General features: G+C 42.4%; 2 protein-coding genes across 4 annotated transcripts in view; both read right to left on the minus strand.

Moving 5' to 3' along the window:
• Nucleotides 1-53: 53 nt before the first annotated feature.
• On the minus strand, nt 54-25,040 carry pparda (peroxisome proliferator-activated receptor delta a). 2 transcript variants are annotated; one of them, XM_076269034.1, is made up of 8 exons: nt 24,668-25,040; nt 16,124-16,543; nt 9,807-9,952; nt 8,694-8,832; nt 7,103-7,305; nt 5,578-5,784; nt 4,386-4,629; nt 54-3,156 (listed from the first exon to the last, which is right to left on the minus strand). In XM_076269034.1, the coding sequence occupies exons 2-8, from the start codon at nt 16,473-16,475 to the stop codon at nt 2,909-2,911; spliced, it is 1,539 nt and encodes a 512-aa protein (XP_076125149.1). In that variant the 5' UTR covers nt 16,476-16,543; nt 24,668-25,040; the 3' UTR covers nt 54-2,908. The 2 variants fall into 2 exon arrangements, with proteins under 2 accessions (XP_076125149.1, XP_076125148.1); XM_076269033.1 differs by having other exon boundaries at nt 9,807-9,955.
• Nucleotides 25,041-25,951: 911 nt separating this feature from the next.
• def6b (DEF6 guanine nucleotide exchange factor b) overlaps nt 25,952-26,350 on the minus strand; it is an 11,821-nt gene continuing 11,422 nt past the window's right edge. For both annotated transcript variants that reach the window (XM_076267519.1, XM_076267520.1), the window contains exon 11: nt 25,952-26,350. This exon is cut by the window's right edge and continues 622 nt beyond it. The gene's annotated coding sequence lies outside the window, so the exon portion shown is untranslated.

A 26,350-nucleotide genomic window follows, 5' to 3' on the forward strand; every position in this document is an offset into this window, starting at 1 on the left:
AATATATTAATGCAGCAAAAATAATGACGGATAAATTAACACACCAGGCAATGGAAGATTGTAAAAAGTTTTACTCATTTTCCATAAAATGGATAGAAATTATACTGTGGTAATCTTCAATTGTAACTTTGTTCTATTTCAGTAACAGAAAAAAAAAACAAATAAAACAAAATAAGAGACCGCCACAGTGTCCACCACTGTGTGTTCACAGCTTGGCCTTTGTACACTGACAGTGCTCATAGAGAAAGTATGTATTTATCTGCACAGCGGGAGGCCAGGAAGGGTAACTATGTCAGCTAACATAACACAAACGATAAATAGCAGCACCATACCAAGATATCCGGAGGCCCACAAAGATAGACAATACAAGAAGTAGGTGTACATAGTATTGTCTTTGTGTAAATGTAATGTATCCACAGCTGTGCAGTGTGCATAGGATTGAAGAAAATGATGCATAGGACTGAAATGCTGAGAAAAAAAATGAAATGTAACAGGCACACCAGACTGAGGAGCAGGAAACATGCTGACAATGTACTTTTTTACGTCAACTTGGTGGCAGACTGCTGACACTACAACTGTGACACGGAACCTCAGAATCTTATTAAGCCAATCAGGAGTATGCACCAGCACCTTACTCAAGACCTGGCCTCCGAGAGTCACCATAACAACAAAACAAAACAATAGATCAATATCAAGAGATGTGAATGATTCAGCACACTGCTGTAACCTCACCTTGGCATGATGACGCATTTACAAACCAAAAGTCCTCAAACATGTCATGGCACATGAAGATAATCGCTCTAACATGATAAACTGACAACCACAAAGACCAATTTAGACAAGAATGTATGGAAGTCTACAGCTGATGAGGGCACACCTTGAGTTAAACTAAGGGAGAAAAAGCCTGAGGGGAACAGCATGTGCTGTTAGAACACGATGCCACAGCTTTAGCTTTCTTTAGTCTTTAGTCACATCTTTAGTCCTGCCTTGAGGCCTGACGCTCAGTGTGTTTAAGCCACTGAGTTACCCGTGCCCCACTGAGTAAGACCTTTGGCCTCACTTACTCATTCAATTCATGGAAGTGGATACAGTTTCGCTTGGAAGACCCTGTGAGGGAAAAAGCGATGGACCAAACCCAAGTAACGTGAGGAGGTGTGAATGTTACTACAAATGACTATGGATCTCCTTTGCTTCCATGGTGGCTATGATTCATTCAAAACTAGTTCATTTCCATACTCTGGAGTCCGGGCACCCTTGGAAAAGACACTGGTGTCAGAAAGACACCCTGGATTTAGTAAACGTTTAGTATATTCCCAAAAGGATTTTTACAAACAAATGCAGTTAGTGAATGAGAACTAAGAAGACCTATGACATATGAAAAGGAGGAGATGATGGTCATCATCAGGGCACCATTTTGACAGGGCTTGAGAGAAAGGGCCACAGAGGTGTGGAGAAAGATGGAATTGAAGGTCTAGCAATAATAGTATCTGCAAGATTTATCTCACTCCACCATCTGTTATAAATTAATTTAAACGATACGTATAAATGTTTAACATTTAAACATTTAAACAATTCATATAAGCGTTAAATGTAAGATGGTGCCCATCAGACAAGTCATTTCCTGATCTATTACATAACATTGCCAGACTGTGTTGAAAGTTAAGTTGAATACTAAAGATCGGGGGAGAATAGAAGATATATTTCATAGGGGATCTATTTTGGGGATAATAATCAAATCTACAGTAAGTATTCCAAACAGCATATTCCCATACAGCAGCTTTATGCTCTATCCAATGCAATAGTTACTACAAGTTACTTAACATGAAGGACCCAGATGTGAAATTGAGGATGAAATAACGGCAGTTCTGAGTAAACTGATAAATCAGGTAATGATACATTTAGCAAGACCCTGTGATCAAGTTTTTTTTCCTTCACAGCATTGTTATTAACAATCCTCAAAACTACGAAATAGACCCATCACATGACAAAACACAACAAGACAAAGAGACAAGGAAACAAAACTGAGGTTTGGAGGTTGTATGAAGCAATACTGTGGACGAGGATAGCAAAGTCAGCTCTGACCCCCTCGCTAAAGTCCTTCTTTTGTCATGAATGTTCCATACTCCCATATTTTACCTCCTAAGTGCTATACCGTAGATACACTGGACTTGGGGTTAGTTTTCTTGTTTTCTCTGTGTGTGTGTGTGTGTGTGTGTGTGTGTGTGTGCTGCAAAGATCTGAGGGCATGAGAGCAAGAGTTTTCTTGTGTGTTTGTGTGTGTGTGTGTGTGTGTGTGTGTGTGTGTGAAAGAGGGATGGAAGAAGGATGCAGGGAGGGAGAAAGTGATTGCATACACTCTGGGTTTGTTCTCTATTAGAATACACCCAGAGAAATGTTGAAGCTATTGCCTGACGTTGGGTCAGTTCTCATTAACAACTAATAGTTTCAGTAAGTCTTTGATTTCAATGACCTTTCGAACATTTGGTGAAACAAAATATGCATAGTCTTATTTCAAATCCTCTACAGTAGTAAAAGTTGTCAGACAGACGAAGACTAATAAAAATTGACCAATAGAAAGACTCCAAAAGGGAGGAGGCTACAAAGAGCTGCAGTATAAAAATAGTGAACCACAATCATCTGTTACGAGAATAGACATCATCTTTTATGACACAAAAAGAATTGCATTGGTTTGTGGGGTAGACAGTTGCTTTTTTCTTCTTCTTTTACTATTCTTCCTTCTTCTTAAATGCGCTTCTTGACCTTTCCTAAGCAAACATCCAGTTCACACGTATGTGTGTGTGTGTGTGTGTGTGTGTGTGTGTGTGTGTGTCTGTATGTGCGTGTCAGCACATCAATCCAGAGGGTGTTTGTGTCAGTGTGTGGGTCTCTGAGCCCCTTGTGTCTGCCATCAGTACATGTCCCTGTAGATCTCTTGCAGTAGTGGATGCAGCGAGGTCTCTGACTCAGTCTTCTTGATCTTCTGGACCAGCTGGGCGTTCTCGGTGACCAGCTGCCGCAGGTCGGCCATCTTCTGCAGCAGCTTGGGGAAGATGTAGCTGGAGTCGGGGTGGTTGGCGCTCAGGTGCTGGTTGAGAGCCTGCAGGATGCCATCCTGCATCACCTCCACCTGCTTGATGTTCATCAGCCCAGGTCGGTCTGGAGGCACACAGATGCACAGAAATGCACACGCAATGATACACGGTCAGTGGATTATTTTACTCTGGGAATGTGATTATTTTAGAATATTTTTTCTTCTCTATTATATTTCTTTTTTGTGTTTCTATTCTATTATCTATTTAAGAGTAGGGATCGACCGATGTGTTTTTTTTAGGGCCGATACCGATTTCAATTATTACCAAAAAAAGGAGTCCGATAACTGATATGTAAAACCGATATGTCAGTTGTCAAAAAAGGGGGGTAGATAGTAAAGGCGATATGCAGCAAACATTTAATTCAAAAGCATTTAATTATGCAAACTTTTCTGTCTTCTTTTGTTACACCGAGTACCAAACAGAGGAATGGAAAAAAGAAATAATATTGCTCCCTGATGTTTTATGAAGTGAAAATGAGATAATGACAATAAAACAGACACAATCTGACAATTTAAAGGACCAAAAGGGCTTTCCATAATGAACTTCAAAATGTGCAGGGAGCTGCCATCTATCAACTTGCAACGCAAGTGTAAAACATGTGTATAAGAGAACATGTTGTCCAGTTGGGTTGTGCTGTGTATACACAATGTTGTTCTTTGGTGAGTGGTGGTTAATTTGTAGGTACTGAACTCATGTAAGGCCATTTTATTTGCATCCTGGAGTCTTGGTGTCTTTCTTGTGTTGGACTATTTCACCCTAATGTGTGTGTGTGATAAATACAGATACAGTGTTTGTTTCTGTGTGGGTCTCTGACCCCCTTGAGATCACTCTACACTACTCAATTGTGCTGTGTTAGACTACGTGGCCTTTTCTAAAACAAAATATACTGCTCAAAAAAATTAAGGGAACACTTCAATCATACACTGGATCGGTACTCTGACACTGTTTGGTTCTGAGCACAAGTAAAACTTTTGAGGCGAGTGCAACAACTGTCAGACACTTTGTGAATGTAGTTTGAGAATGGAGAAAAGGGTGGAAGGTTTCAAAAAAACCTTATGTTTTAACAATTGTGGAAAACTGTAAGTGTTCCCTAAATATTTTTGAGCAGTATATATACATTCAAGTGTTTTCAATGACCCATGTATATTTATCCAAAAAAGCATTTTTTTTTCTTGTCAAAGTCACACATTTTCACAGAGATTTGACGGACCCGTGGGAACCTTGCCCAATACATCGCACTACACTCGAATCAGTAATAAACAGGAACATAAACATCCAGCCATTTTTCCTCACCTCCACAGAGGATGATGGCCGCCACGTACAGGGCCAGGTCACTGTCGTCCAGCTCCAGCGCGTTGAACTTGACGGCGAACTCAAACTTGGGCTCCATGATCTCGCTGAAGGGCCTCCGTAAGCTGCGCAGGAACTCGCGCGTGACAAAGCCCTTCCCGTTCGCCACCAGCAGCCCGTCCTTGTTCATGAGCGACGGCAGCATGGCGAAGATGGCCTCGTGCACTCCGTACTTGAGCAGCGTCACCTAGTGAACAACAGGAAATGGGAAATCTGAATAACTGAGAAACTGAAAGTTTTTTGTTTTTTTTTAGTACCAGGAGCCAAGGGCTTGAACCAAACCTTCCCAAGAGCAAGTGTATGTTAACAGTGGTAACAGTGGCATGGAAACACAGGAAAAACATCAAAGGGACATGTGGCAGGAAAAGGGCTTGAAATGTCTGGAAGCTGAGAGGAAGCTTCTGATCTGTAGCCTTTCTACCCTTCCTTACCCTCTCCCATCATTTCCCAACCTTGGGGTCGGGACCCCCTGTGGGGTCGCCTGAAATTCAAATGGGGTCGGCTGAGTTATTGGGTATCTAACAATTGACCAGTAAATTACATAAATATATACATAAATTAATACATTTAATAAATTAAAAATAAATAAATGTAAATAAATTTAAATAAATAAATAAAATAAAAAAATGAGAACCCCCATGATATCCAAGTTAAGTAACTAATTGGATCCTTCATTACAATCTAGCTATGCAACCTAAAAATGAACATAGACATCCCGCATGAGATCATCATGGGTATTAATGCTTGATCAACATTCCAAACAAAGTAGCAAAACGACCAGGCAACGAGTCAAACAAACAAATTAGCTTGCTAGGAAATTTGGGGGAAATACCGCTCTCAACTGGATGTTACAGTGGAGATGAGATGCACTTTCTATCATGTTGTGAATGATTGGGGTCGCCAAAGTTTTGTGCCATCATCAATAGGATCACCTGCCAAAAAAGGTTGGGAACCCCTGCCCTAACCAGACTTAGGACCCATGTATTAGGCTATGCCATAGTAAATGTGTAACCCCTGAAGAGAGTAGACTGTGGTGTGTTGGATAGAAATAGGAATGCACGTGAAGTTGAGAGATCTGGCCATTTTAGTGTCGTCCCTGACCACACAATTGTTAGTGTGTGAACAGAATAGCTACCTGGTCATTGAGGAAGAGGTCCACGAACCCTGGGATGCTCTTGGCGAACTCGGTGAGCTCCCGCACCGTCTCTACGGTGGTGCACTGGCAGCGGTAGAAGACGTGAACCCCGATCTCCTTGTGTGGGGGAGCCCCGTTTATCAGTTGGTTCCACACCAGGCCATTCTCTGCCTGCCACAGCGAGTCCATATCATGGATAACAAATGGCTGTAGAAAAAAACGCAAATATCCATAAAAATTCAGAAATGATCGATGCACGACGTGCTGATGAACACATCATTTTTGCTTTTTCATTTTTAATTCTATTAAAAGTCGCTAACAAACGTTTGTCTAACCAGTTGTCACATTTTCCAAACTATAAACACAATTAGCACAGCATCGGTCTTTTGTGGCCATACCATTCACACATTTCATGTCGTTTTCACACAATATGCAGTCAGTGAACACATTTCCACAATGCTTACATTTTCTTAACAAACAAGCTCCCAACAAAATTATGGATTGTTTTTGCAGTATTTACAAATGTTAACACACAACATCCCACAATAGCAAAAACAATATTCCAAACCTTAGATTCATATATAAACCTCTGCTTCTGCTCTGCTTCTGCTACCAAGCGGTTTTATCCCATCACCTTGGATACTGTAATATCAGTAATTTTGTGCTTTTTTAGTTTATCTGGGCTTTTTGCTGTTGTATTTTTGTTCAGAATGCTCTTGTGTGTTTCATGGATATTTTGTTCACTGTAAGCAATACTGTAAACTTTTTCTGTTCTATCATACTGTAAACAGTATTTCTACTCTACTACCTCCTGCAGTAAACAGTAAAGGAAAAAAAACTGATTTGCTTTTTACTGGAATGCTTTTGAATGCGAACATTACATGTGGACATACAGTTCCCAACCAAGAAATTTAATGTAAAAACGGTGGATTGCATGTTTTACATGCAAATATCTGTACAACTGAAACATAAATGTCTATGCAGTTTTTGTAATGTCAACAATAGCCAGTATTTTGAAACCTGGTGTACTTTGATTGACTGCATGTACCTTGTGAAGTTACAGTAACATACAGTTAAATGTTTGAAGTAATTTCCTTTGAAGCCAATGCTGTTGTTTGTATCGGACCGTTTAACATAAATGTCCGTGGGTGAAACAGCAACAGTCACTAATTTACCAAATGCAAACTGAAAGTGATACAGAGCTCTCACAAACGGATGCATTAAGCTAGCTCTTGGACCGACATCAGCCCCAATTTCCAGTTAATGACATTATACATGCATAACAGTTCTAAAAGCTACAATAAAATAGCAGTGTCAGGGGCTTCAGAGGTCAGACAAGCTTCTTTGTTCACTCTTTAACCTATGACTTCACTTCAGCAGGACAACCTACCCCTAACATTAACTTTACATTTGTAAGATATTACAGTATGTCTAAAATTTTAACTAGCATAACTTTGTTTTTTTGTGAGGTTTATAGTGTTGCATTTTTCTTCTGATACAGGTGTATGGCCATGCCAGCTCTTACCGAGGTGGAGCTGGTCTTGCCAGTGAGGATGCTGCGGGCCTTCTTCTTGGTCATGTTGAGGTTTTTCTGGTAGGCGTTGTTGACGCGCTTGGCCAGCGACTTGAGGTCCGAGGCTGCAGAGTTCTGACTGCATTCGTCTCCCGCTAAGAGTCCTGCAACCAGCTTCCTCTTCTCTGCCTCTGGCATACGGCCATACCGGATCGCTGTGCAAGGGAGAGAGAGGGAGAGAAACGAAGAGAAAGAGAGAAAGAGAAGGAGAGAGAGAGTGAAGGAGAGAGAGAGAGAGAGAGAGAGAGAGAGAGAGAGAGAAGTGTGAGCTTTACCATCTGTCTTACATTCATCACAGTGTTCTCACACACACACACACACACACACACACACACACACACACACACACACACACACACACACACACACACACACACACACACACACACACACACACACACACACACACACACATAAATACTCCAATAAGTTTCATGAGTAAGCTTCCTGTATGGTCAACTAGAGAGAAATAAATTTCACAAAATCAAAACAATTGTGCTTGCTCTTGTAACTGATGTCTTGGACCTGTTGTTTTGCAGATCCTCCTTGTCTCTGCACATCATGTACACGTTCCTGTACTGTGCTGTGCTGTGCTGTGCTGTGCTGTGCTGTGCCTCATCTGTCCTGTACCCTTCCCCCTCTTTTGCTTTTTAACTTCTTCCTCTCTCTTTCCTCCTCTCTGTCTTCTCTCTAAACCACATACGCAGCGTCTCTCTGATCTTCCTCTATTCTCCAAATAAATCATGGGCGACCCACACAGAGAACATGTAGACTACTGCATCATTCTGATGCAACTGTTGATGAATAATCTGGTGTTGTCAGTAGGGTTGCAAAGTGGTGGAAAATTTCCGGTACATTTCCGTAAACTTTCCATGGGAAATTAACCTGGGAACCAGTTTCACACAAGTTAGCCTATTCTGATTGCTGTGTGCATGTGATTGACGTATGTGCAGGGTAGAAATTCGACTGAAATTGCATTAAATCAGGTTGTTTTAACTATTATGCTGCAAGATGGGGTTTTGTCCACTACATTTAAGTTCCCTGTTATAGGCTAACTTGCCATATTAAAAATTCCCAGTTTATTCCCGTTAATTTTCCAACCCTAGTTGTCAGTACTGATTCATACTGTAGGTCTGATGTAGTTGTGATCTAATAAAATCATACATTATTGTGTAATAACAAGTAGGCTGATCAAAAAAGCCTATTATTTCTGTCTAGTCCTTTCCTTGCCGTCCTATCCTGATCTCCCCTTTATTGTTCTGTCTCTTTCTGCTCATCCTTACAACTTCCACTCTGTCTTTCATTCTTATCTCTTTACACATTCATCTCTCTCTCTCTCTCTCTCTCTCTCTCTCTCTCTCTCTCTCTCTCTCTCTCTCTCTCTCTCTCTCTCTCTCTCTCTCTCTCTCTCTCTCTCTCTCTCTCTCTCTCTCTCTCTCTCTCTCTCTCTCTCTCTCTCTCTCTCTCTCTCTCTCTCTCTCTCTCTCTCTCTCTCTCTCTCTCTCTCTCTCTCTCTCTCTCTCTCTCTCTCTCTCTCTCTCACCATCATGGGACATGCCCAGCATCAGGCACTTCTGGAAGCGGCAGTACTGGCACTTGTTGCGGCTCTTCTTCTGGATTTTACAGCTCCTCTCGCAGCGCTCGTAGTCCAGCTTCATTCGGATGGTCCGCCGGAAAAAGCCCTGCACAGGGACGAGAGCAGTTAGACCACAAGAAGAACCATGTGAAGTGAAACAGTGGTCTTCTTATAATACTACAATATATAGTAACCATTTGTTTACCAATGAGGAGTCAGGTTAACAATCCTTTTAAACTATCTAAATGTATCCATAAGGTTGATCAAAATTCCTCATAAACTGACGTTAGAACACATGTTAGCAGTGGTAACCATCAGTGTCCACTGAGCCCTGATATCCTGATATCTAATCTATCCCTGTTCCCTGCTTTGGTCTGAGATAGATAAGTTAGGTCTGATTCACCCTGAGCCCTAGGTCATCTGCTGACCAAGGGACCCAGCGCCATGGGCTGTCTGCCTACCGGGGGGCCCAGGACATTTCACCTGAGGAGACCATAGTCCTGGGGATTATCTACTGCCATGTAAAATGTATGTGGATAGAAAGACACTGCTCTTAACGCATGCCAGGACAGGTGTCAGATAGTGAGACTGTGTCTCTCACTCTAAACACTCTAATCCCTACAGTCTATTTAGTGATCTAAGAGCCAATATATCATAAAAGTATATACTGGCCTGCCAGTGTGGTGCCACACAGGAACTGATATAGACAGTTCAGCAGCTGTGCTCAACACGATTCCAGCTCATTAAAATTGCATTACTGGAGGTACATACATATGGAATGCATATACATATCCATATGGAAAAGATCTCATAAAGGGATCACACTTGCCATGTAATACTTGACTTGAAACTTGACTTGTATGTTGTTGCATGTACGTACGTCATACTAAAATGGAACAATATACTTCAATATACAAGGTAGATCATATTAAAAATCCTGTGTTGCTGTGTATAACATTTTATTGGATACACTTTTTCCATATGTGGATGTTGCATACTGTAAGTATACTACTGTAATACAGGGATATAACTCACTATATAAATTACAGTTCAGAGTGGTTGTGAGAGAGAAGTCCTCACCTTGCAGCCCTCACAGGCATGAACTCCGTAGTGGAAGCCTGAGGCCCGGTCACCACAGATACGGCACTCGACGTTGATCCCGGTCGCGTCGTCCCGACCCAACAGCAGCTGGTCAGTGAGCGACGGAGGAGATGTCTGAGACAGATCTGCTAGGGAGACAACACACAGGGCTTTATCTCCATGGCTTACTTATGACAGTACTCAGTAAGATAGGATAACTAAAACATCTCTGTATGTGTGTGAATAATGTCTCTCAGAGTTGAGAGAGATATAGAAGGTAAAGAGAGACAGGTAGGGCATCAACTCTTTCTTTACAAAGATATGCGGTGTTAACTTACAAGGATTCAAAAAATCTCGGTATGATGGTAAAATTAGACAGCCCAATTCCCAAACTAAATTTCCTGCTAAGGAGAGAATTTCTAAGTATAAGGGATGAAAATACTGCTGATGTCCTTTTTGCTATCTTACAAATGACACTATTTTGCATTTTAGAGAGTTAAACTCATTAAATGGTACAATGACAAAATGAGAGTATAACTACATATGAAAGACATGATATATGATTAAAATTATTAAACAAAGTCAACAATAATCAAAGTGAAGGAACTGATCCAGCAGCTTTCAGACAAATGGCAGGATAATAAAAGCTCTCAAGGTGGAGAGAAGTCATGGGAAAGTATATTAAGACAAGACAGAACCACTAGTTCCTGTATTGACGGTAGGCTATGCAAACACAATAAAACAGTCACACACACACACACACAGATATTAAGCTGTTATAGCCTGACAGCAAACACATTTATTTACATCCACTGAAATAATATCTGACAGTCGTGTGTCAAAATCAGTGGACTCCCAAGTTCGTAGGCTACTCTTCATGAATAAGTTATGACTGAACAGGTTCAAAGAGGTCAAAGCTGCTAAGGAACAATGCTGAGCTGGCAATGCTAATAGGATATCCCCAATGATAAGCTCAGGTATTCTCATTTTTTTTAGGAAATATACTAGTTATGTAAGATTAAGTCGTTATAGGACGGGATGAAGCACTTCAAATCTCCGACTGATGATCGACAACAAGATACATGGTTTAAAAATGATCATTATCACCTCATTGCTAATCTCAAGACACTCGCACTATCCCACCCAAACATAGGCTACTGTGTCTCCCGAGGAATTATGACAGCCGTAAAATTAGGACTCGTAAAAAGAGCGGTGGAGCTGTGCAGATTTACAGGGTGAGTCGGAGCGTTTGGCAGGCAGAGGTCATAAAATAGATCCTGCCTGTTACTGCCGAGACCAGGATGAAAACCTCGCCAAAGAGACTCTCCCCACGGACGCTATGGCATGCAGAGAATGTGTTTGTGCATGTGTGTGCGCGCACATGCATGTGTGTTTGCATGTGAGTCCACTATGCGTTTGCGTGTTGCGTTTATATGCACGCAAGAAAGAGAACATTTGTGCAAGTGTGATATGTGTTTGTGACTGATGAGTATGATTACATATTTCGGAGGTACAGCAAGTACGTCCCTTTAGGTACATATGGGTGAGTGTTTATTCAAAAGCTTGTGTATACAGTGCAGTCCTCTACCCACTCTCTCCCCTTGTCTCATATCTAAACGTGAGGACACACAGGGCAACTGTTTGAGCAATGTTGCCAGGCAATGTTACTGACTGATGTTGTTATGGTCCATTCATGCACATGGGAAAATCATTTTTCCCAGTGAAAACGTCATCGTGGACGTCACCTAATGTGGGAATAACTGGTGGGAAACTGGGGGAAGAGTTTGCTAACAGAGTTGCCCAGTTGTGGGCTTGTCGTTACTTTTGTCGTCATGCTGTAGCTCATTCCACTGTTGTCACTTGAAAGCTGCACATCCTTCTTTCCCAAGCATCTTACACCATTCGTTTAAGCAAATAGAGTTGTTTATTTAAGATTAGTGAGCGAATGTTTTAACTTTTGTTGTGGCATCCATGTTTTTCACACATCCCGACGGCAAAGCACATGAAAAACAACACAATCATGGGGACAGTCCCTAATATTCCCAGGTCACATGAATGCACCATTAGTGTCCTTTTCGTAATTTTTTAACTATGTGATCATGTCCTTTTCGTAATTTTTTAACTATGTGATCATGTCCTTTTCGTAATTTTTTAACTATGGAGAATGTAACTTGCTGTGATCATCCAATCAGGAGCGTGTTTCCCAAAACCATAGTTACTAACCTGTTAGCAATTGCATTTCCCATTGTTAGCAACTCAACGCGCCCCAGAATAATAATAATTACTGTCCGCCAACATTGCTCCAAACGTTGCCCTCATCGTATCCTCATCTTGAAAGCATGGGAAAGACTCTCTCCTGAACCACAGCCTCAGACACAACAGCAGGAGCAGAGTCTTTTGTGTCTCACAATGCAGCGTCAGGCCGATGACGGGAGCTAGACTGACCGGTCACATGAGCCAAGGGTCAGCTCGGGGTCGGGCCCTGGGGAGGCCCCCACCGGGTGGCTCCGTGACTACCTGAAACCCTCCCACACCCCCGCCACACCAAAGAACATGAAACGGGTGCCCAAAATAAACCCCAGGGCCCTCACAGGAACACACAAACATGCCCAACCATGAGAGCGCTTCGCCGGGCCTTCATGAATGCACATCTGAGAGGTGTAGTGGTAATTACTATCTTCTGTTACTTTCGGTTTTGAGAAATTAAAAGGTTGATTTGAGGTCACTCCATTCTAACAACCACTTTCTGGCACGTACACTCGCGTGAGCGCTCCAGCTTTTTCGTTCCTCCACCAGACATGCTCCCTGCTGCTGGGTCCCTGTCACAGAGCCCAGGTGAACCCTATCACCCTCCAGCACAGTGCGTTCCCCCAGGGCCCTCTGATCGCTCCCCCACGAGGGTGTTTGTGAGAAAGCTGATCCTCTCCTCTGCTGAACCCTGTGTGTGTGTGTGTGTGTGTGTGTGTGTGTGTGTGTGTGTGTGTGTGAGCTCAGTGTTTTGGCACTGCTGGGCAGCTGATGAGGGGGGCCCTCTCAGGCTGGCCAAAACAAACATCAACAGCCGCCACTCCGCACCGGAACATTCCGGCTAGTGAGCGAGCTTTGGAGGAGAAGAACTAACCTTAAGTGTCTGTGTGTGTGTGTGAGTGTTAGAGAGAGAGTCTGTGTGTGTGTGTGTGTGTGTGTGTGTGTGTGTGTGAGAGAGAGAGAGAGTCTGTGTGTGTGTGTGTGAGAGAGAGAGAGATTCGATGTGTGTGTGTGTGTGTGTTTGTGTGTGTGAGAGAGAGAGAGAGAGAGTCTATGTGTGTGTGTGTGTGCGTGTGCGTGTGTGGATCTTCTATTGGTGCCATAGTATGTTACACATGTTCACTCTCATTCGCCTTACATCTATCTCTAAGGATGTCATGCAGAAACTCTACCCTGGTTTTGAACAGCATAAAGGCTCTCTGGGTGTTGGCAGGTCTTGGGAAAAAAAGAAAGTAAAACAAACAAGCACAGACAGGGACAAATTAAATTATTTAACATAACAACTGTCGGAGGACCTCAACTGAAGATGGAATTCGAAAAATAAAGAGAATTGCCAGGCTTATGTTCTATATTTCCAGTGTAAGAGAATCAGGCCGCTGTTAATGGAACCTCTGAAACCAGTTCAAAGGGCGTTCGTCGTTGACGCAAAGGTGGCCATTGGCTTTGGCAACATTTGTATAAGCTGCACAAACTACAAACAGTTAGTCACAATGGTTCATTCAGGACATGTAACAGGAGCACTCTTTACACTGACCTTTGGAACAAAGGAAAAAAACAAACAAGGTAGTATTTGTTTGAAAGAAAGACATTTTCTTTCAGTCCCAGAAACTGCTGCTCATTAGACTCTCTACACGCTGCCCTTCTGCCCTCTCCACATACCGCCATACTGTTCACACCTGCACCAGCGCATCGCTTTTCAATCAACTTAACTTTTGGTGTTGGTGAATGTTGTTTTCTATATTGGTGAATACAGAAACACAGGCCTGTATCTATAGTAAATGTGCATGCTGTACTGTACACACCTACATACAGTCTTCTGCATACTGTATTCTCTGACAGATGCCTTTTGGCCATTAGCAGCATTTGAGCTTCACTACAGAACAGTGCATTTCCATGCTCATTCACATGAATTACTCCTAACTCCAAGTCTACACTTCACTAAGACAACACCCAAATCATTATAGCAAAAAAAATGCCATTTTGCATCATGTAAAACCATCTAGGAACATGTAATAATACCAGAAGTTTTGGACATATTCAAATAGTTGATACTAAGTCACTAAGTCAAAACAGCCTATAATTTCAATGGTGTAGGTATTGAATGGGTACTTTCATCAGGGTTCCATGCAGAGTTCCTTGAAAGTCTATCGGACTGCCCTGCATGTTCGAATATTCCGCTAAATGGGTAACTAGGGTGTTGAAAAGTTAGAAAGGTCACATTTCTGCATAGTACACCAACACTATGTAGTGCATTACCAGACTTTCCGGCCACACAGTAGTAATGGCAGTGCAGTGAGGTGTATATATATATATATATATATATATATATATATAATAACCCACATTGTTTTATCCAAATTACAGCACTACAATAAGAATTCTCTGATGGACAGGTCATTTTTATTGTAGCAACGGTAAAAGTAAAAATACTCACTAAAAGACTATATTCACTTTCCTAAACACACTGTACTGGTCTCCCTGCAGAGGGGACTAAAGGAGCACTCGTCCTGGTCTCACTGCTAGCCTGCAGAGGGGACTAAAGGAGCACTCGTCCTGGTCTCCCTGCTAGCCTGCAGGGGGGACTAAAGGAGCACTCGTCCTGGTCTCCCTGCTAGCCTGCAGAGGGGACTAAAGGAGCACTCGTCCTGGTCTCCCTGCTAGCCTGCAGAGGGGACTAAAGGAGCACTCGTCCTGACAGGCCCAGTGTGGGTGAAAGGTGAAGGGAAGGCTTCTTATTTCAGTCAGCTGGCAGAGACCTTCTGAGAAAGGGGTGCAAGAGCTTGAGCTGTCTGAGCTTCAACGTGACATGACTAACAGCAACCGTTGTGTCATATTCACTACAATACTGAGGTATGGCACTGCAAATTAACATCAGTCATTTTCACGAGCATCTGCTGATATGCTTATCTATGGTGTAAAACAAGTCTTATGGCAGGGTAAACTTCTGTGCGTGACGTTATCAGCAATCTCCAAAGCAATTATAGATAAACACCTATCTTTAAACCTTAAGACAACCCTGCCTACACGTGCACACAGTGCCTAAGAAGTGTAAAGAGGTTATAGGTTATGATGTGACTCAGCTGACTAGTCGAGGATAGGTTAAGAAGTTTTAAGCCCTGTGTAAAGAGGTTAGAGGTTATGATGAGACTCGTCAAGGATAGATTATGGGTGAGGCCTGTAGGTTAATGAGATGAGGGTAGGTTAAGAGTTATGCTTGTACACATCACTAAAGATGACTTAGATTGGCACTACGGATTATGGGTTGTCACTGGGTTCAACCCCATGATTTGTGTGAGGTATGGTACGCTCTTCTGTACATTAACTGGGAGGAAGGTTTTAACATCCTATACAGTGGCAACGGGATTGATACCAAGTGGACAGTACATCTGTACTGTGCTGTACGTTGCTGTGGATAAAAGTGTCTGAAGAATGAATGAACAGTATGTCTGAGTGCTACAACGAGGTAGGGGCCGTTCAGACTGACATGCTTTTTTTACCTCCAGGTGCTCCAATTCAATTATTACCCTATGGAACAATGCAACTGACCGTTGCAACATGTCTCACGTTTACAAAAGCTGGGCACAAGTAGGAAAAAAGCAAAGCTTCTAAAATCGTGAGGCGTTTAAAGTTAAAACTAGTTCAACTTTTGACGTTGAGGCCCCAGCCGTGGCGCAACTGGCTGGGGCACCTGCACCGTACGCCGGCGACCCGGGTTCGATTCCTGCCCCGTGTTCCTTTCCGAATCCCACCCCGACTCTCTCTCCCACTCACTTCCTGTCATTCTCCACTATCCTGTCGCATTAAAGGCATAAAAGCCCAAAAAAATATACTTAAAAAAAAAAAAAAAAAAACTTTTGACGTTGCATTTTTTGGGTTGTTGCTTAGCTGCGTGCCTGAGCTAAATATAACGTATCATAGCAACAACATGTACACAAACAATTTCTACCTCACAACACTTACTACTTTGGAATACTCGTGTTCTGGAGGTGAAAAAACGAGTCAGTGTGAACGATTTGGGCTGGATGTAGGGTGAGGGGTTGGGGCAGTGGCTTCAGCTGGTATCGTCTCACCTGTGCCACTGCTAGAGGGCGCAGGGCTGCCCGTGCTGCGGCTGGCGCTGGTGCCAGAGCTGCCTTTCTCCTGCAGATCCTCCTCGCCTGCGTGCCCATTCTGCGCTCCCCTGTCTAAGCTCTGCTCCTGCTCTTGCTCCGGTGAGGCCTCCAGCCAGCTGCTCTCCTCCCCGGTGCTCCCCTGCTCCATCTTGTCCTCCGGGCCCACCTCCTCCTCGGGCTGCCCCGGGGACGACTGTTGGCTGGGCGGAGACAGCTTTCCGTTGGGCTTCTCCCTGCCGCCAACTTCGCCCCACAGCTTGGGGCCTTCGTTCGGGTTGACCGTCAACACTGACGTCCAGGAATCTTCCATGGCTCTGAAGCGGGCGCCGTCGCTACGTGGTCCCCGGCTCCCCCGTCATGCCAACGCCATCGCCGTTCCTGCTGGACACAACAAGGAGGACAATCGATGAGTCAACGCACTCTCACTTTTTTCTGTTTGCTTTACTTTCCCCCCATGAAACATTATCCTAATGTTCTCACAAAGGGCCTGGCTTTCACACAGTAATTCTCAGAGAAACAACACAGTGGTGCAGCTACAGATATGTCTCTCTCTCTCTCTCTCTCTCTCTCTCTCTCTCTCTCTCTCTCTCTCTCTCTCTCTCTCTCTCTCTCTCTCTCTCTCTCTCTCTCTCTCTCTCTCTCTCTCTCTCTCTCTCTCTCTCTCTCTCTCTCTCTCTCTCTCTCTCTCTCTCTCTCTCTCTCTCTCTCTCTCTCTCTCTCTCTCTCTCTCTCTCTCGGTCCCACATGGCGCTCCCCAGCAAGGGGCCACGAACTGAGAGCCTCAAGTTATTGTCACACATGGGGCCATTCAGAGAGATGCGTGAGGGAGGCTTAGGGGGGGGCGGGGGGGTCTAGAGGCCTTGCAGTGGAGAGGAGGATCTGCGGAGGGGGGTTGGGCGGGCGGTACTGGGGAAAGGAAAGGAAAGGAAGGTGGGCCGGTAGGAGGTCTGAGAGTGGAGCAGGGAAGGATTAGGCCCCTGTAGCCTCCAGCACGTGTGTACACAGAAGAGTATTTTGGTTTGGACTGAGAAAGAGAAAAAAACAAGACCAAGAATGCCAGAATGGACGACAAGAACATCAAAAGGGGGCAACAACTAGAGGGTAAATAAAAGAAGCAAAAGAATAAGAAGAGAGAGAAGCAATAGAGGAGGAATATAAAAGAGGAACAGAAGAAGAAGAGGAGGTAGAAGGAAAAGAAGAAAAGGAAAGATCAGAAGAAAGAGAAAATATAAAGAAGAGGAAATAGAGGGAAAAGTCAGACGAAGAGGGGGAAAGCGTCAAGAGCCAAGAAGCACCTGTTTCTCAGGGCTGAGATGTGGCGTGTCTGGTTTTGTCTGAGCACATCCCGCAGTCGGATCAGCTATCAGACATGACCTTTCCCACACAGGGCTGGTTCCTGCCTCGCTGCAGCAGCCATAGCAGCAGAGGCAGACACACGCACACACACACACGCATGTACACACACACACACACACACACACACACACATACTGTGCTCTTTCCCTTACAGACTCCGTGGGAGGAGAAGCTGTGATTGGAGATGATGGAAGAGAGGCCTTGGAAAACAAAGCCCAAACTTGCAAGAGAGTGTAGGGGAAAGGGTTCATGTGAGTAGGTCGCTGGGACTGGTTTCTGTGGGTGAGGGAAAAAGGCTCAAGTGTGTTCCCTAATGCTGTCAAAGGGAGTCAATACAAAGTACAGAATGCTCCATAATGTAAAAGCGGTCTTTGAGAGAGGGAGAGAGAGAAAGATAGAGCAATCCCAATGTTCATATGACAAGAAACACAATAATATGTATTAATAACAATTACTACAATATGAATCAATATCCTGAATTTCCCCTTGGGGATCAATAAAGTATCTATCTATCTATCTATCTATCTATCTATCTATCTATCTATGAATTCTACATTTCAAATACAGTATATTTTGTAGAGGCCCTCGATAAAGTATCTTTCATAAACATGAAAATGAACTTTTAGACTGATGTTTTCATTATTTCTACTGTTTCTCTGTAAAGGCCAATAAGGTAAATGTATTGTGCCTGACAAGTACAATACATTTACCTTATTGGCCTTTACAGAGACACAGTAGAAATGGTATATCAGTAGGCCTAATGAACCTCTTCAATATAGATGTTTTCATTACCTTTTGGTATTTTTTTTTGTCTGTCAGCAGGATTATGCAAAAACTACCAAGCAGATTTTCATGTAATGTTTAGTGGAGAGCTATAGCACAGGCCAAGGATGAACCCATTTAAACTATGTGACTCACAATTTTTGCGCTGAAGTTCAACCGCAGAGACCATGCCAGCAGCTGTTTACAAGGGAGCACAGACATGGATAAAAAAATTGACTCTACTGTAAATTGCATCACAACAATGACTCAATTTAATCTGAATTACAGTTCTCACTTTCCTCAATCATTTAACTGGAATGACTTGGCAGCCATCCAGTGTAGCTTTCCTGCTAAATATGCAGCACCACTCTACAATTTGACTGCACTCTCTTCTAGATGGGCCTGTCTGCTGTTAGGCTGAGCCTGGACCCCAAGCTAGAGTCTGTCCTTTAGAATGCACATGCAGCTTCAGTTAAGGCTGCAATGTTTGACAGCAGACAGCTTTCACTGGGTGGCCATTACAGATCTCTACGCTCTCTCCACGTCTCAGACTCTTAAGCTCCTAAGATTGTGTCGGAATCCAGAGGCTTCCTGGGGAGCGCCGGGGATTCCTGGAAGCCTTGTCCAAGGGAGGGCAGGGACGGGAGGTGGATGGGTCACTACTCAAGCCCCAATGGAATGCTGCGTGGAGTTTGAACTGCACCTTCCTCACAGCTCCTATTTCCAAAGTGCTCTGCATGAGACACCAAGAGAGCCTTCTCCTTCCTTGCTTTCACAATTATTTTCAAACGGTGTCAAAACATTACTGAATGGAAATGTACTTCAGCAGTATCTAAGGTGTTGTTTACTGAAACAGGTTTTCTTTCAAAGCGACTGTATCGTTTCATATTGATAGTTCAACTAGTTTAAACAGTGGGAAAAGCTTGCTCGGTAACGGACCGTGAAGGAGGGGGATGTGGTTGATGTGGGATGAGGCGAGCCTATGACTTCAACAGTGATGGCAACAGCCCCAGGCACCAGTTACACTGCTACAGCATGTCCTGTAGATGGCCATCTTTGTGGGGAAAAAAACCCTACACTAAATCTTCCTTAATCTGCAGCTTTACTGTGATTAGCGGAGGAGAGAACCAAAGAATGCATTCATGTTCCCTTGCTAAATAAGAGTAGATTATAGCAGCGAATGGGAGCAGCCATTCAGTAATGGGTAATCGACGGGCCAGGCATCCACATACTCAGACTGTGCAGAGACGGGAAGTGGTGGAAACATGCGCACAGGAAAGAAGGTCTTTCCAGGTCAGGGGTTGCTCAGAGATGCTGCAGCCTTCGGTGTGCCTAAACCGCCACCACCACCCCACCCCCCCCCACACACACACAGATCTATGCACCCCCACCCCCTCCCCATTCATCTGCTGAGACAAGGTGGTTTCAGAGACCAGAGAATATACGCATTGTATTTTCCCTTGGGGTGCAGAAATACCACAGGGACGCAGTATATATTTAAAACGTCTCATGTTGCTGCTGTGGGAAAATCTTAAATCAAAAATGAAAATGTCAATAAATGTATACTTAACCTAAATCCAACAACAACCTACAATTACATATGAATAAGTAAAAGGCAAATATTTTGTACCTTTGCTGTAATAGTATCTACTGGCATCAACCAAAAAGTGTTAGAACTGGTGGAGAGGCTACTGGTATCTGATTAAAAGAAACTATGAGTGTGTATTTACAGTATCTACAATTGATGTAAAGCTAGTTACACACAACACTTTGTATGGCACCCTCAAATGAAACCAAGCACATCAGCATGTTCTAGAATACTATCAGTCATACAGTACAGTTCATTGGTTAAAACAAACTGAAAAAATATATATTGTTACCGGTACTAATTGCGGTGTTTTTGAATCACTTTAATCATCACTGAAATACCCACACAAAGCATATCACGCCACCCTTGCTGAGGCAAACACTGAGTCATCAGAATACAGTTTAGTAGCAAAACAAACACAAAAGAGCCAACCTGCGGCTCCTCAACTGACATTACCTGTCATGAAACTAAAACAGGACTGGCAATGTGGCATGTCCCTGCTAGTTCATTACTTTAGAATTCCTGTGATTCAGACTCCTCTCTGAGGATGTACAGATAACAGTAACATAAGGTGCTACACATATGCAGAATGTACTCCGAGAGACCTGTCAGCTGGACTTAGCAAGTGATTCCATTCAGAAACATTTTAAGACAGAGAATGTAGCTTTACTTGTAGGCCAGGGATTGGTACCCAGAAATACTGATGAATACTGATTAACCCTTTAATTAATGGAAGAAAGTTGTCTCTATAGAGTTGTGTTTTATCTGCGCTGATGTAGCAACCAAGATATTTTATATTCCGTGCCTGGACTTTAAACTCTTCACAGTTTTCCAAATTATTTATGCTTTTGTCTACTAATAATAATTTTTTTATGTTAATTTTATACCCAGATAAAGTTAAGAAGTTGGTTAGTATTTCGATTACACTTGGTATGGATGTATTCGCCTTATCTAACATCTAATACTGCAATATGCTTGGGATAAAAGTGCTTGCTCAATGAAAAATGCTAAATGTGAATTTACAGTAAATGTGGGTGACAGACAGCATCATTTCCCCTTACCAGGGAGTTGTTATCGATGTTAGTCTAGGTCCACTTCCTTCCTTGATGTGAAAAAATATCTGAATCATTAATTACATTATAAACAGACCTACTGACCTTTTATGAGTATTGATGACGGAAAAAGGCTCATCTATGATGGCAGCAACAAAACAAAAGAAATGATGCCACTACTGTATCAGTAGTTACAATGAGCTCCCATCAGTGCATTCATTTAAAAAAAAGCATGCAAACTTCACACACACTTACCTATTAAGTGGTGTTGAGTGCTGTGTATGGAACATGAACTTTGAGTATGCAAAAATCACCACCACAGCTTAGCCCCAGCGGTGTGGGCTGCTGCTGCTGCTGCTGCGAGTCGGAAAGAAGGACGCAGGTCATGGAATGATTCATCTTCCCCAGAAAGGACAGGGCAGTGCGAGTGCAGAAATACTTTCACTATTGCAGACCACAGAGACATGAGGCCATAAATGACTGAGAACCACTGACACTAGACCAGCAGCACTGATTGCATCTGTGCACAGGTAGTGCTCAGGTCTAAACTCAACAGAACAGCCACACCTCCCAAAGGTACATAATAAGCAAATGTGTAACAAAATCTGGCTGGTGAAGTAATGTATAACATTGTAGCATTGTCACAAACAGCCCCTTTAACTGCCTCATTAGATAAACACAAGGGTCCCTTTAAGTGTCCTCATAACCTAGTCTACTGCAGCACACCGCAAGTACACCATGCACAGGCATATGGATGCTGACTAGATTACTAATGAGAAACTGGTCTGAAATCTGCTCTAAAGCTGACGACCCCAACTTAACTCCACCCCCATCCGCCCCTTACCACACATAGCGCCCTTACAGCCAACTCTCCTTGGCAACTGGATCACCAGCGCCGTCAGTTAATTATCTACTGGGCTAACTCAACAATCCAAGAGTACCTCAACGTCTGCAAAGCGTCTGTACCTCGAAAGACCATTATGGGCTAAGTTAATTGTTTAATTGGATAGATTAGCTCCACTTTGCCACAAAGTGTCACTTGTGGGCTCTGAGAACCTGGTTTCCATTGGTAAAAACAATGACCAAAACAAGCTTAACCTTGGCTTGTGGTAGATCCAAAGGCACTGATTACACTCTTTTATTACACATCTAAAGACTACAACAACGCACTGGATTATGTGAATGTATACACTAGTGTAGTTTGTATTATGTAAATGTATGTTTTAAACCAAGCTGGTATTTGTAAGCCTTCAAAAAAAACTGTAGCACCACAAATTGAACGGATCAAACATACAGATGTGATTGTCTGCAGTTCAATACAAATTCAGCGTGTTTTATAACCACACAATGAAAGAACAAGCCGGAGGGTAAGGAAGGGGCAGAAACCCCCCATCTGTCAGGACACTGTGAACCTCAGCATGAGAGTGCACCAGACACTAGGAAGGAAGCAACAGCCACAACCTCTTGACAGACAAGACTGTTTGCACCTTAAGCTAGACAATGAAAGACAGAAACTAAGCAAAAGGCAAATATAGCCCAGAGAGGAAGAGACTGAGGGTTGAACGACACAAATCATGTCTGGTTCTGTGTCTACGACCGTTACTCTAAACGACTGCGGTTAGTCTGATGTGTACGGAGTAAAGGGCACGTGAAAAAGCTTTGTAAACAACCGAACGAGTAGCATCACAGCCATGGAAATTCTATGCATACAGCATGTTGGATTAACAACCACACAACATAAACACATTATGTAAACTTCAAGGTGCAAATAAATAATGGATTTTTACATGTGAGGTAATGTATAAACATCTGACCAAATTCAGATGTTTATTATTATTCTATAACACATACTGCAACAATGAGGATGTGACATAAAATGGATACTAGCTTGGACTTACCAAAAATAATTAACATTTTATATACTGCAGCTGGGTCAACTTGGCAGTGGGAAATTCAGGGTCAGCTCCAGTTGACTGACATGCGCCTAGGGAGTACTCAGTTGAAAATACCCATGCCTGAAATCTGAATAGCAGGGGCGCATCAAAGAGGCCCTGGTAATCCCTACTCCTATGAAGGGAGTTGTAGCTTTGATGACGCAGCAGCCCCAAGACCTTTGTGGCATTTAGGTGACTGTGAAAGCCACTTATGTACTTTCGAGTGACTGAGTTATTTCACAACGCGACATCCAGCTGAGTTTTACAACATGAGAAAAAACAGCTGAAGTATCAGCTATATTTCCTTTTAGCCAATTAAGTTCTTCACGGGTTCTTTAAAAAGCTGTTCAGTCTTTAACCCCCTCAAGAAGAACGGAAAAAAATCCTTTGTGCATCTAGTTTCACCTCAGTAAGCAGTTGAGGAGATGAAAGCACATCACACAAATGTTACAATGTTACAAAGACACATCTTTGCTGTGTCATTTATGTACCTTAGGGATGCAGTTGTTGAGCTTTGGTGATCTTGCTTGGACAACATATAACCATGATGACAATGTGACTACAGTGCCATGATTTGGTCCATTCCATTTCCATTAAAAAAAGCTTCCGAGTAACTTTCTGAGTCAGAAAGAGTGAATTATGTGTAGCCTACAACAGCAGGTTCAGTCGGTCATCTTGTAGACATTTAACCTCAGTGATTCCTGAGGGAAGGAATAAACAAATATGTGTGGGGAAATCACTACGCCAGTTAGATGATGACAAATCCATTGCTCACAGCCAGGAGGCTATTGCTCACAGTGAAAAATACAATAGTCAACAACAGTGCTCTTTCACCCAGAGACCAACCAATAAATAAGGCTAGTTACTTTTTTAGGAGTGTTTGAGACCAAAACGGGTCTAAAGTTCAGGCGAAGATCAAATATTTTGATTTTCTCTAGTCAGTTTGGTGGTATGAAGACAGGGCTTAAATATCTCACAGAGGCCAATAGCTAAGTTCAGTGACCTCCCTGAGTTTGAGTCCCATCAGAAATCACCTAGAATGAATCTGATGATAGTTGCTGTTATAATGTTGCTCTAGCAATAGAAACCGACTTGCTAATGCGTAGTAAAACGACATAAACGTCCCTTAATAATTTCTGTAGGTGTGTGTAGCCTATCTATAGCACACAGTGCTGACGTCTACAAAATTAGGATTGCAATAAGAATCATAGACTGTATGCTGATTTACTCTGAAACGATAATATCTGTCAAATGTATAGCTTAACATTAATGGTGTATATGCACATATGGTGATAACAAGACATGGAGAACGATCAATTGCGCAACTGGTTCATAAGTGCCTTGCTAGGATGCTAAACAGTGATTTATGATAGGCTACCTAATGACACTAATCTATTTCTGATCAACATGAAAGCTAACTGCTTAGCTTGCTACAGTAGCCATCTGGTTTGCTAATCCCTCACGTGATACAAGACCCTGCTATCCACAATAAGCAAAAACAACATGTCTTTGTCTGATCCATCTCTTCATAAAAAAAGACAACGGTCACAAAACTAAAGCAGAAGTGGGCTGTTTCCTGATTTCATCCCGAAATTCGCTGACTGGCGGAACAGTTGAGTGTTAAAGAATGTATAGCCTAACCCCAAATTCTTGTTCTCTTTAGGGGGGCCCTACTCCAAAATGTGGAACACGCGCACACGTACTCACGCGCGCACACTCATCTCGAACTACACTTTTATCACCAAAATCATTTGGTTGCCTCGCTGGTGCTGAAAATAAACTAATTTAGACTTATGATAATTCCACGTACCTTATATAAAAAAAGCTCCCAATAGTCCAATGCGTGGTGTGGTCTGGCTATGTTCAAGTTGTGTTGAGTCAGGTTCGTTTATAGTGACATTTCAACTATTTTGGGGGGTTCATGAAAACAGCTACTTTCCCGTTTCTCGGTCCTGCGATTCCCGTCTTTGCAATAATGTGACTTCTTGAACCTCTTCTCTTCAAAGTCGACAACGTCCACCATCTCATGCATATCCTGGTGAGTCGCTGGTCCCTGTTAATGACACGAACGCATTATGTTTTATAACAGTTTACTCCATCAGTTCTTCATTACTTCGTGTTCTTTCTGGAATAGCAATCGCAAACTATGGCACTTTGTAGTCGGTACTGTCAGAAATCTGTCCCTGTTTGTCATCCGACACGCACGCACAGCGTACCGTAAAGTTACGTAGAGCAGCCTACGTTGAGGGTGTCGTCTTTATGGTGTCGTCACTAAAATAGCCAAAATCCTCTAAAGCTACAAATGCCTTTTCTTTAATTAATTTGAACATTTGGATTAACTTGGAAAATAATAATTAATCTTGAAATAAATCCAAATATTTTGTGTCTTTAGATTATCATAATAACTATAGCAAATCCCATAGCCTACTCATAAAGGTTACACTCATGCAGTGGGATGTTGAGCCGCCACAAGATGGCTCTCTCTACTCAGTGTGATTGACTGTGAATATTGTGTTGACTGTGAATCCAGGCAAATGCACAGGGGACCAAGTAGAATATGGGCACAGTTTTTTTATGGCCCAATGGTAGGCTACATAAATAATAACCAATTCAGTCATTTCACTACAGAATAGTCTAACCCATGAAGGTAATTGGAATGTTTTTAAAAAATGTTTGCACACATGCTCATCTCTCTCTCTGGTTTTCATGACACCTGGGTCAAGGAATCTTTAGAACATCTGAAATGGTTTACAATTCAAGGTTATAAAAATTGCATTGTGACAAGATCTCTCCTTCAAAAACACCAAAGATAATTTTTACTAGTTTTGTCTTTTCCTTGTAAGGTACCAAAACATTGGCTATTGGGTCATTCAATGAGCCGTGGTTTAGTTGTTCAATTTAAATTGAGTTTAGTGACACTTAAAAATGTTGTTTTAAACATTAATTGACATTGCTTCATGGCATGTCACATTTTGAAGTTAATATTGCTTACATGTGTGGCAACATAAAGTTTCATAAAACCAAGCTTTTCTTCCTCTTCTTAATACATGCAAGGCAGTGCATGCAGATTGTAATCAACATTCAAAACACAATATTAAAATGTTAGAATTTGTTCATCTTTATTTCAAATTAGGCATGTGTAGGTGTAATTCAGGATGGTAAAATAATTCAGCACATCCTGGAACGAGGTTGTTTAAAAAATAAAAAAAACAAGAACAACAAATGTGTCATATTTGATAGCACTTACAGTACATGCCAGATTAACACTCTAACACATTCTTATCAGATTAACAGTCCACAATGCATCAATCATTTTTAATTCAGGTTTTCCATTTGGCACAGCTGGTGTGTTATTTTGCAAACCTGATTGGATTAATTTTTAGGCCTACAACACATATCTTCTAATTCACCATTAATCTCTGTGCATATCGCAGCATTTCATTGGAAAACTCAGTGATCATTCTCCATGCTTCTGAAGACTTTGCTGGAGTGC

The sequence above is a fragment of the Alosa pseudoharengus genome, unplaced genomic scaffold, assembly GCF_046254945.1.
Source record: "Alosa pseudoharengus isolate Yale_2024_CS ecotype anadromous, Long Island Sound unplaced genomic scaffold, YU_APseudo_1.1 YU_APseudo_1.1_scf_5, whole genome shotgun sequence".
Lineage (NCBI taxonomy): Eukaryota > Metazoa > Chordata > Actinopteri > Clupeiformes > Clupeidae > Alosa > Alosa pseudoharengus.